Source organism: Micropterus dolomieu, linkage group LG13, assembly GCF_021292245.1.
Source record: "Micropterus dolomieu isolate WLL.071019.BEF.003 ecotype Adirondacks linkage group LG13, ASM2129224v1, whole genome shotgun sequence".
In the NCBI taxonomy this organism is placed as follows: domain Eukaryota; kingdom Metazoa; phylum Chordata; class Actinopteri; order Centrarchiformes; family Centrarchidae; genus Micropterus; species Micropterus dolomieu.
Window position 1 is genome coordinate 24,124,005 of NC_060162.1, and position 12,100 is coordinate 24,136,104.

The 12,100-nt window shown below is 39.2% G+C and overlaps 1 protein-coding gene across 1 annotated transcript in view; it reads right to left on the reverse strand.

Annotated features, from left to right (window-relative positions):
- LOC123982279 (voltage-dependent N-type calcium channel subunit alpha-1B-like) overlaps positions 1-12,100 on the reverse strand; it is a 42,601-nt gene that overhangs the window by 4,625 nt on the left and 25,876 nt on the right. Inside the window, exon 5 of the mRNA XM_046067720.1 lies at positions 1,786-1,889. Within this exon, the coding sequence (XP_045923676.1) occupies positions 1,786-1,889 (104 nt within the window). The remainder of the gene's footprint in view (positions 1-1,785; positions 1,890-12,100) is intronic.

Sequence of the window (12,100 nt, forward strand, 5' to 3'; positions counted from 1 at the left end):
GGGGGGGGGGGGGGGGGGGGGGGGGGGGGGGGGGGGGGCAGACATATGCCAGTAGAGAACCTGTACATTCACAGCAACAAACAGTGAATTACAAGACCAACAAATCTGTTACACAATGCATCATAAAAATGGATAAAATAGCAGTTCAAGTCTTCATCTGAAGGATTATTAACTGTGGAGTTCAGATGACAGATGGGCTGCTTTTGAAGCACGAAGGAGGAAAAAGGCTGTTGCCTTCTCATAGCTGGAGCTGAAGAAGGAGTGTTATGTACTGGCATGATGTATGAGATGTTGGACTTATAACAAAATACAGTATAAAATGTTATACCACAACAGCATTATACTGTTTATAGGTAGTTATAGTTAAGTTAATGAAAAAAAAAAATATATTAATTACACTTAATTAAAGGAGACATATTATGCTTTTTCATGTTTTATGTTCATGTTAAACATGGCCAAAGGTTCCCTGTGAGCCAAAAATTCAGATTTCCTCCTGTTCTAAACGCTCTATTCTGAACAGCTTTTTCTACCAACGGCTCCATTCTACGACACACAGAGCTAGATGGAACCAATGAGAAGACAGTGGGCTTTAAAGAGATAGGAGCAGCTACAGCTTGTTTCAGACAGAGGCTGAAATAAATGCCTACGTGAAGAGCCAGAAAATTATTTTTTTGAACTTTGAATCATGCAAAGCTGCCATACTGGAGTCACAGAACTACAATATAGTCATGGAAAAGCAGTATAATAGTCTCCATTAAAGGAATTGTATGACATTTTGGGAAATACTCTTAATTGCTTTCTTGTCGAGAGTTAGATGAGAAGATTGATACTACTCTCATATCTGTATGCTGAAAACAAAGCTATAGCCAGCAGGCAACTAGCTTAAAATTACTATGACGAATGGACATAGAGAGAAACTGCTAGCCTGGCTCTGTCCAAAAGTGAAATAAATCTGTCAACAAGAACCTCTAAAGTTCACTTATTAACCTGTTATCTCTTCATGTTTAACAAACAGATATGAGATGGCAGCGAACGTCTCATCTAAATCCCAGCAGGAAAGAAAATAAGCTTATTTCCCAAAATGTCAAATACTTTCTGTTGTGTTTCACATACTGGTACAGTAACAGCACAAGCACAGGACAACAAAGTAAACTACTCCTTATCTTAGAATTAAGTTTTGACAGGGAGAACGACAGCAAAGCTGCTTTTGCGGTGGGTTTCTTGTGACCTTCAGACTAATGACCATGCACATGTTTGCTTTCATCCAGATTTTAGTGAGGCAATGGGGTGGGAAGTGAGAACAGAGTCTTTGCGACCACAGACACAATGAGATGGACAGACGTCAGATCCAGGAGCACAGAGGGCCGGGATGATTAAAGCCACAGAGCAAGGTCTTTTATTTATGACAATAAAAAGGAGAAGCGCTCAGGGGGGAGGAGGAGAGGTGAATGATTCATTCATTTAATCAATTTATCCACAAGCCGTGAGATAACGTTCTTCTCTGTTTAGTAGCAGTTAACAGACAGGTGGGATACTATCCCAATAAAGACTTGTTTATCATGTACGAAAAGAAAAACAACATTTTGAACCCCAGTCGGTTTGACATTCAAATGACATTTTTATAATCCAATTTTACTGGGGTTTTTTGAGTAACAATTGGATTGGGAACACAAACTAATTCAAGGAATCTTTTTAAAAACAGCATAAATAATAAATAATTAGCCATGATCAGCATTTATTACATCTAATATGGAATTTGTACAGCTATGTTATGAGATGACTTACCCTGATAGGACACCAAGTACCAGGTTGAGCATGAAGAAGGAGCCTATGATGATGAGGGGGATGAAGTAGAGCCAGTTCCAGGTGTTTCCTGCTACATCATTGGTCTGGACACACAAACATACACAGAGATGTAACACAAAAAACCCCACAGAAGATATTTAAGAATTCAAGAGCAAGTCATTACCATTACACACATTATACCTCGCACCAGGGAATTAAATATAGGTTTTCCTCATATTAACAAATATCATTTTTAAAAAGCAATTAAGTTAAGAATGGGGATTAGGGTTACATGATATATTCCATATGTCTACTGTCAGGTACCACTGCCTCGCCACGCGTTCTATATAGATAGTGACAGACAAAAAAAATTTGTGTTTAGTTGAAATGTTTAGTAACCTGCCAGAGTGGCAGGTGAGAAAAATAACAGAATTTCAGACCCTGCCCAGCAGATATATAAAATTAATTTGTCTGCATATAATAAATAAAGTCTTAGCATAGTTTGAGTCTTCTCATTTAAAGTTCAATTTATTGCTGCTGCGATGGGTGAAGTGGGAAACCTAATCCATAAAAAACAAAATGCAAACGTTCACCAGTAGATATAAACTCCTTGATCGTCAGCTCTTTTTATTTTCTTGAAATCACCTTGCCCTCACAATGCTCTGTATTTGTATAGCGCCTTTCTATTCTTTGTGACCACTCAAAGCGCTTTTACACTACATCGCATTCACCCATATTCACACACTGAGCCTAATTTCTCAAACAGAAACTAACATTCACACACATTCATACACTGGTGGAACAGCCACCAGAGGCAGTTCAGGGTTCAGTATCTTGCCCAAGGACACTTCGACATGCAGCCTGGAGGAGCGATTTTCTGAATAACGGGCAACCTGCTCTACATCCTGAGCCTAATGTTTCATTACTAATTAATCTGTGTGCTCAACTTTAATAGTAATAGTAGTTTAGTTGAAATAGTAAAAGAATATGCCCCAAATGAAAAGTCAATTGATTTATTTCTGGTTTTAAATCAACCAGCTTGAGCTGACAGTGTATGAACGTGTTTCATCCTACTCTCCCATTTCTCACCCACAGCTGTGAATCAATTTTTTACAGACTTGGCTGACTGAACAAATACGTTTGTCAACTTGCCTCATTAAAAAAATATTGAAAACTTTTCAAAAAAAAAAAAAAATTGCAATTTAAAAAAAAAAAGTCTCTGTCATCTCTGTGAGCTTCGAACCAAAAACACAAAACCCACCAACAAATCTCCCACTAACAAAAAGCTCAGTCTGCTATCACAGCAAAACAACTGTTTAATCCAACACGGGTTACAGCTCTGAAACATCCACTTCGAATGAACTGTCCACAGACAAATAAGTATGACAATTCATTCTTCTGATATGAGTCGTCCTGGCTGTGACTTACACTCTCACAAACAGAGCAGCGTGCACACACACACACAAATACAAGCAGACAACTAACTGCAGTTGCTTTTTAGTGGCCAATGACTACCTCTGCAAAATTATTAATTTATGCTGATTCATCGTTTATCAGATGTTACAGTGCACAAACTGTGGATACCCAAACAAAGTATAATGGACACCTGAATATTACGCCCATATATGGTTGCTGAACATGCCATTCCAAACCATAGGCAATAATATGCTGTTACAACAGCCTCCTATGGGAACACTTTCTACAAGAGCATTAGTGAGGGTGGCCACTGGTGTTGGGTGATAACGCCTGGCTCACAGTTGCCGTTCCAGTGCCGTTCATCTCAAAGGTATTAGACGGGGTTGAGACCAGGACTGTGCAGGCCAGGCGAGTTCTTCCACACCAAACTGGGAGAACCATTTCTTCATGGACCTGGCTTTGAGCACAGGGGCATTATCATGGTGAATCAGCCAGGAAGAGGTTTTCAACTAACTGTTGCCAAAGTTGGATGGTCCATGCTGTAGAGTAAAAACTTCTCTTTATTGGAATTATTAAGTATTTGAACAGGGGTGTCCTCATACATTTGGCCAACTCATGTATTTCCCCCTAAATTCACGTATGGAAGGTTTTTACTGATACTGATATCCTTTAAACCCTTTTTAAGAGCAGACATTTGAACTTGTCATAGTTGGAAAAGCCCAGGTGTTACTAATGCAGTGGCTCTGTTCTTTTCAAGTGTAACGATAAGCCACAACAGTGTGACAGTGTGACAGTGAGCCAGCATGCACAATACGAGGACCCTGAAACTGAAAACACTGACATGGACACGAAAACACTGACATGGCAAAACATCCTTAAATTGTAAGATGGGGTCAATAGCAGTCACAGATTTCACTTTTTTTTTTTTTACACTGTTATTACGGTGGATTGTTTTAATACACACATCGGTTTAAACTGACTTGTCAGATTTTATGTCCCCTCACAGGTTTCCGCTATGAGAGGACACTTAATTTCACAGTAAAATAAATCAGATGTTTTGTAAAATGCTTTTACTAACAGAAAAATATTATTCTACAAATAGTTTTTGAAATAATAATCAATATTAATAATCAAATGACTGTGTAGTTGTGAAATGGGTGCCTCAAGGTGACAAACCATGAGAGAATTATTATCCAACTCTTCATTCGCCCTCAGCTCTACAGAGTGTTTTAGCTTCATTGTTTTGGTTTTATAGCCGTTTACTTCAGTCTCATTGCTTTCATTAGCCTCGTTTCCAGCAGCAGCAGGCGACAGTTTTTAGCTTTACACTTCCTTTCCAGCGCAAAATCGCAAACAGACAAAGTTTGCGACCAACTGGTGAACAGAGAGGAATATTTACCAGTTAAAGAGCCAGATGATTCCCTCCGGAGTTGGGGAACTGCAAAGCACTGGACTCAGGTGGCAAACCAGACTCCCAAATAATGAAAATGTTGCTCCGTAAATAGTCAATTGTTTGCTATGTCAACTATATGAGGTGACAATATGTCTGCAATGTGTTCACAGCTTGTTCTTGTCCAAATGGCCAAAAATGTACAGCTTTAAAAATCTGATGATTTTCCATAAATATGTGTAACATTGTTTTTTTTTTCACCAGTTTTGTAATACTTAAAGTGCACACTGATATTTTATTTTTTTCTGGAATGATGAAACCCCCCCAAAAAACATATAAGCCTTACATTTTATCCAAAGCACTTTGTGGTATTGGTAAGGTATCTTGTATTTTAGACTGTTTATACACTGAGCTACAACATGGCTAATATCTGTGCTTGTTTCCCCCAGGGGGGTCTGGGAGTCAGCACCCTCCATGTCTGAGAGCGCTCCCACACAGCGGGGGACAGACCTCCGGACTGATGGGCTGTATGAAGCACAGTGACATTTTGCAGACGCCAGTGTCGGAGCGCTGCCACACTCTGCCCATAATTATGATGGGAGGTTTGGGGCGGCTGAATCAGCAGGCTGGAGATCTATATTATGCACCCGAGTATGTGAGAAGAAGACACACACATATGCAGTAGCACTCCCTCTGTCTCAGCTGTCAGAGAAGCACCAGCCCACACACCACGATAAATGGCTGGCAGAAGCTTCACTGTGTTTCTCTGCATCATTTCTTTTTCTACGTGTCCAACATCTCATTACTGTCTCGTCACCTCACAGCTCAGTCTTAAAGTCTTTATATCTTTATCTCTTGCTCTCCACATTAAAGCAACTAAACTACAAGGAACTGTCATTTTGTGTTGATTCTGGCGTTCCCTGTGGAAAAAAAGCGTTTTCCCGCTGTCTTGTGTAGTAGAGATCTTGATCAGGCTAGCGTGCGCATGTGTTTTGGAAGTATGTGAAAGAAAGACGCAACATATTTTTAATACCTTTTTAAACACCGCTGTTTGCAGGCGGTATAATGACGAGGTAATAAAGCTAAAGCTTTCAACATTCCCAAGTAATGTTATGTCTTGAGAACAACAAAAAGCCAACGTCATGATATCGGTAGCAAGGCCAACATAACGTGAACAGTTATAAGCCAGTTGTATTACAGTAATATCCACCGTGACCTATACCTACATTGACTGTACACAGCCATAGATACTACATACCTTCTAGCAGGAAGAGGGCCAGTTGAGGATTGGTTTCAAATCCCTTTCCATCTGTTGAATGACCGATCAAGGATGACTCGTGTTTTTGCCCGTTAATTTTGACCGTCCCTTTTTCTCTTTGCTGATCTTGCCCCAGTATCAGCCATAACCACAAAATATAATGTCAAAAATAAAATCTCTCTATGTCTGCTGCATGTGATAAATAGGCAACATCTGTTAATGCATGCTTAAAATTTTCGTGTTTTTGTGTAAATAATAAAATTTTGTATCTGTGATCAGAATTAGGTAACAAGTAGCTCTCTTTTCTGTTTGCAGTAGCAGCAGAGATCTTACTCCCTCTCTCTCTGGGGAACACGGGATGCCTGGTGTGGAGGAGAAAATGAAGTGGAAGTGCACTCTGTTGCGTCAGATTTTAGTCCCAGAGTCAGCTGGTGAGGCGGGAAGACTTTTCTCTCATGTTGACACGGCCTTAATTCTTCAGCTGAGTGCCCAGGCGAGTTCAGTTGAGCTTGTGCAAATGTTTTTCAGATTCTGAAACACAGCAAGGTCTCTGCGGTGGAAGAGTTGCTGGTGTTCTCAGATTTAACAGGTCAAGCTATGCAATCGTGCTCAATCAATTTGATTTTGTGCTTCTCATGAGGATATTTAAGACTCATTGTTTTTGGTTGTTTCTTTTAAAAGTTTTGGGATGTATCAGTGTTAATTTGGAATATTACTATGACTACTAAAAAGCGTGGAAATTAGACTTTTAAAGAATCATTAATACAGATGAAACATTGATTTAAAAAATCAATTGCTGAATTAACCCTCAGTATAATCAGCAGGGGAGGTTTTGCATTTTCTCCTCATTCAGTTTCTTTTAACTGATCTCTGCTTGTTGCAAAGAGGACTTTGCTTTGTGTAACTACTGTACAGTTGCCCAAAAGCAAAAAGAACTTTTTGACTGAGAACATACAAGGCCAGTGTCACCATCATGAAATGCTGTTGATCTAGTAAAATCAATCAGGCTGGGATCAGATTATGTGACATCAGCACACTAATCCAGTAGAAGTAGAGAATTGCCAATCAAAGTGTCATGACAGTTTGATCATTTTATCTTGATAGGCCTTAACTTTAAAACCAGCATGTCAGATACATTTTTTTGTCTAGGCTGACACCTATAAAGTGAACCAGGACACTATAGACACCGCGGCCATTGAGGACGCCATCATCTTCCTGCTCAACCGCATCTACGCCCACCTCAACAAGCCGGCGAGCACGAGTTTTTTGACTTCTCCAGTGTTTTCACCACCATCCAGCCAGCCCTGCTGGGTGAGAAGCTGACAGCGATGCTGGTGGATGTCCCCCCTCGTGTCCTGGATTGTTGGCTACCTGACTGGCAGACCACAGTATGTGCACCTGCAACACTGTGTGTCAGGCAGCGCGGTCAGCAGCACAGGGGCCCCGCAGAGGACTGTCCTGTCTCCCTTCCTCTTCACCATCTACACCACAGACTTCATATACCACACAGAGTCCTGCCATCTTCAGAGGTTTTCTGATGACTCTGCTGTGGTTGGATGTATCAGCAAGGGTGAAGAGGCTGAGTACAGAGCTGTGGTGGGGGACTTTGTCACATGGTGCGAGCAGAACCATATGCAGCTCAGTGTGACAAAGACTAAGGAGCTGGTTATGGATCTAAGGAGAGCCAAGGCAGCAGTGACTCCTGTTTCAATCCAGGAGGTCAGTGTGGACATTGTGGAAGATTACAAATACCTGTGAGTGCACATTGACAATAAACTGGACTGGGCCAAGAACACTCAAGCCCTCTACAGGAAGGGCCACAGCCATCTCTATTATCTGAGGAGGCTGAGGTACTTCAACATCTGCAGGACAATGCTGAGGATGTTTTATGAGTCTGTGGTGGCCAGTGCTGTCCTGTTTGCTGTTGCATGCTGGGGCTGCAGGTTGAGGGTAGCGGATGCTAACAGACTCAATAAACTGAAACGCAAGGCCAGTGACGTTGTGGGGGCGGAGCTGAACTCTCTGTCGGCGGTGTCAGAGAGGAGGATGCTGTCCAAGCTACATGTCATCTTGGACAATGTCTCCCACCCAGTCCATGACATGCTGCTCAAACACAGGAGATTTAGATTTATTCAACCCAAAATACACCAAAGCGCGCCACAGGAAGTCCTTCCTGTCTGTGGCCATCAAACTCTTTAACTCCTCCAAGTGTCTGACACATGGACCCATAGTAAGTTATTAAACAGGACCTTATCTGTTTTGTGCAATATTATCTGTTTAATAATTAATGTGCAAGATTCTTTGCTGCAATTCTGCTATTTAATCACTATTACTGTTCACCATTAAACTTCTTTAATAATGTAAATATTGTACATATCATCATTCCTTCATCAAATTTTATATTTATACTCTTATATTATATTTATATATTTCTTTATCCACCTACTTTCTATTATTTCTATTCCTTATGCCTTGATGTACAATGTGTGCAACTGTTACACAAGAATTTCCCCTCGGGGATCAATAAAGTATTTCTGATTCTGATTCCTGATTCTGAAAATCTCTATTTGGCACCTCCTGGACAATCACCTTTGCATGCCATGCCATAGTGTGTAGTCTAATCAAGAAGTTAGAAAGAAAAAAAAAGATCTATACTATGACCTCTGGGCAGCATGGAAGGATATCAATCACTTTAATTTATCATATGTCACTTCTGGATGGAGGGTGTGATCCAGTATTCTATTTTACAAATACCCTCTGGCAACATCAGGCAAACATTCCGTCTACATTAATTTATATATTTAGGCTAAGATGTGTGTTTGTGTACTTCTGCGTGCATTTCTTGCCAACCCTTCTTATTTGGCTCTATATAATATAATATATAATTTTTTTAAAGCATTTTTAGCCCTATATCAATCTTACAATCTGATATAGGGCTGGGCAATATGGCGAAATGTTTTATCACGATAAAAACATTTCATATCATTCGATATCGATAATTATCATGATATATGTCAAATCATTATTTCTTTAAAGTTTAAAGGCTGATTTTTGCTCATGAGTGAAAATTGAAGAAACCAGATGGTATGGGTAAACTTTTCTTTATGGTCAGAAAAGAACACTTGATGCCAAACAGTGGCTCACTTAACAAATCTGAGGAACTATTTTTCAACAAATATGATTAGTAAATGTTTTTTCAGTCCCTGTTCCTCAACAAAATAAATATTTTTATAGAAAAATTAAAGGCTAATTTGTCCGTTATTCAAATGAATTAAACCAAATATTAATTCACGATATATTGAACATTTATCCCCTTGATGCCTGAATTTATTTATTATTATTTATAAAAAAATGTAAAAAAAATTAGGTATGATGCAAATTAGTGACAACAGGCATAAACGAGAAACCAGTGCTTGCAAAAGGTTCCCAGGTATGTATTGAATATGGACAAACAGGCATTGGGGAAATACATGCGCTATCTAAGCTGCAGTCTGAAAGGAAGATGTGTGATACGAATTTGCGACAATCGGCATTAAAGGGTTTTTATATATATTATTATATTGATATTGAGGAAAATTATATTGCAATAATTATCATTATTCTTTTATTGCCCAGCCCTAATCTGATACATTATAATCTAAGTTGAAAACAGCAAAAAAAAAAAAAGTATAATGTTGCCCTATTATTACCAACTGATGTTTGTGTACAAGTGCAAAATATTATGCTGCAAAATCTAGTCTCTGAGGTGTCTAAGGCCAAAATCAGAGTAAATTACCCCAGAGATTTCAGTTTTTACTTCCTTTTGCCAAATACAACATATTCAAAGATGGAAAAAGCTGTTTTAATTCTGTATTCTACAGATTTTTCTATATAAAGATCACCAAATCCTAAAATGTTCCAATTGTTTTCCCACATCTCTGCTTTGGTGTTGCAAATTTGCCCATTTCTCAATGTAAGAACATATGGTATGTATACAGTTTGTGTGTGTCATTTAAATGCATAGGCTGATTAGTTCACCCCACCTTTAAGTGTTTTGGGCCATGAAACCAGATTAAACCACATTGCGTGCACAGCAGGAGAGCAAATCCAGGGCATATGGCAATCAAGGCCATTGGCTATATTAATTTAGTTCATTACAAAACTGCTGATGCACTGTGTTGCCTTTAGCAAGGTACGGCTAATGACCCCATATGTTGTTTAAGTATAGTGGGGTGACAGAAGAAACAAATACTACAGTAAGATGAAGTTATGAGTATAAATAGAGAGCTCTATGTATTGAAAACACAAAAGTATTGGTAACCCAACTTGAAAAGGTAATTATGGTACTTTTATAAACCACATACCACCACCAAGGCCACATTTATGAAAAACATTTAATCCTTATCAGCATCTGCTTCAAAATCTACATAGTGACAGACAATCATGCAAACAGACCAAGATGCTAAAAACTTAACTTAACTTCGCCTACTGGAGACATTTGACCTCACTCAGCATGTTCCTCATCCCACCCACAATAAGGGGCATACTCTGGACTTACTCATATCAAAAGGACATAATATACATATACATATACATATACATATATATATATGTTGCATATTGTTTGATGTGTCTGCCTTTCCTGAACAACAAAGCGTACTCAGACATTCAAAAAATGTATCACTGATAAAAATATCATTGAAATCTTTGTGGAAACTCTAAATGAGTTATCGCTGTTCATGACATCACCAGCTGAGTCCCTTTTGTAAATATGCCTCAAGTAGATGGAATGTCCGACCTGAGGACCTGAGAGAGGTTGCTACACTGAATACTTTTAAAAGCAGTTTAAAAACCTTACTTCTGACTACAGTCTATGACTAAGCTCACACGCTGATGATGTATTTTCTGCCCCTGCACACTGTGCTGCCCATGTGTTGTATCAGATTTGTAAAGCATCGTACTTTCTTATCTAACAGATACAAAATGAAAGCTCCGCTAACTTTTTCTATAATCAATGAATCAAATGATGTGTGAACGCTCGCTCTGACGTTTAGCCTCGTTTAGCGGATCACATATTTACTGTATGCTTCACTCTATTCCACTTCGTTTCCAGCAACAGCTGTTTCCAGCAAACAACCTTTTGTCCGCTACCTGACCAGCAGATGGACAAAGTTAGCGACTAGCCTTTTAAAGGAGAACATTCAGCAGCTAAATAGACAGAACAAAACAAGTTTTACAAACATGACTCCAAATGAACTGTTACTAACTTTACTTGCTACGGGTGGTTATATCGATAGTGAAGACCAAGTCTGATGTTACATTGTATGATATCTGAATTGAAATTTGTGGTGGAAAAAGTGAATAAAATCCAATAACAGTGAACAATCTATTTAACTGGAAAGAGGTGTGGTCTATACTGAAACTGAACACTGACATTTGAGATATTGTTTTAAAAAAAAAAAACAGAATCACCATGCTGGAAGTAAAGTGATGACACCTGAAAAAGTTGCCTCCTATACACTTTGTTGATATCTAAAAACAAACTTTAGGTATAACTTGTATCCACTGAGCTTGATGTTTTTATATGAGCTCACTTGATGTCGTTATTCCACCTCTGTTATTCCCATGAGTCACCGCTGGCTGAATGCTCTGAATGATCGGTGGGATCAGGAAAAAGCAAAAGCTGCCACATAATTTGGAGTCATGCATCATGCAGTTGTGGTGTGACAGTGTAGTCCCACTTTCAGCTTACAGTGTTGCTACCACACACACACACACACACACACACACACACACACACACATTTTCTCTGATGGCAAGGAAAGCCTGCTGAGATGAAGACAGCCACTCTGAATCAATTCTGCAGCTCCTTACAGTCCTGAAACGTTCAAAACAAGTGGCGCTGACTGTGCTCACCAGCTCTTGTGAAGAAAGGGGAACATTTACCAGCTAAATATACAGAATAAGAAGGCCAAAACTAAACTAAAATTCACCAGGTTTCAAAAACTCCAAATGAATGATAATGTTGCTCTGTGCCCACTACATGTGCAAATCTGTAACTGTATGCTCACACATGATACAGACACAATAAAGAGATGCTACAATGCAAGATTTGAATCAACATAGTAGATCAATACATGTGACAGTGTGGAAGAAGGACTTTCTAGATCTAGATTAACTTTAAAAGCAGACATGTAAGGTGGCGGTGCACAAAGATACACTGACTGCAGAATGTCATTCAGTCTTTTATTGCCATGGTATTCTCGAAATGT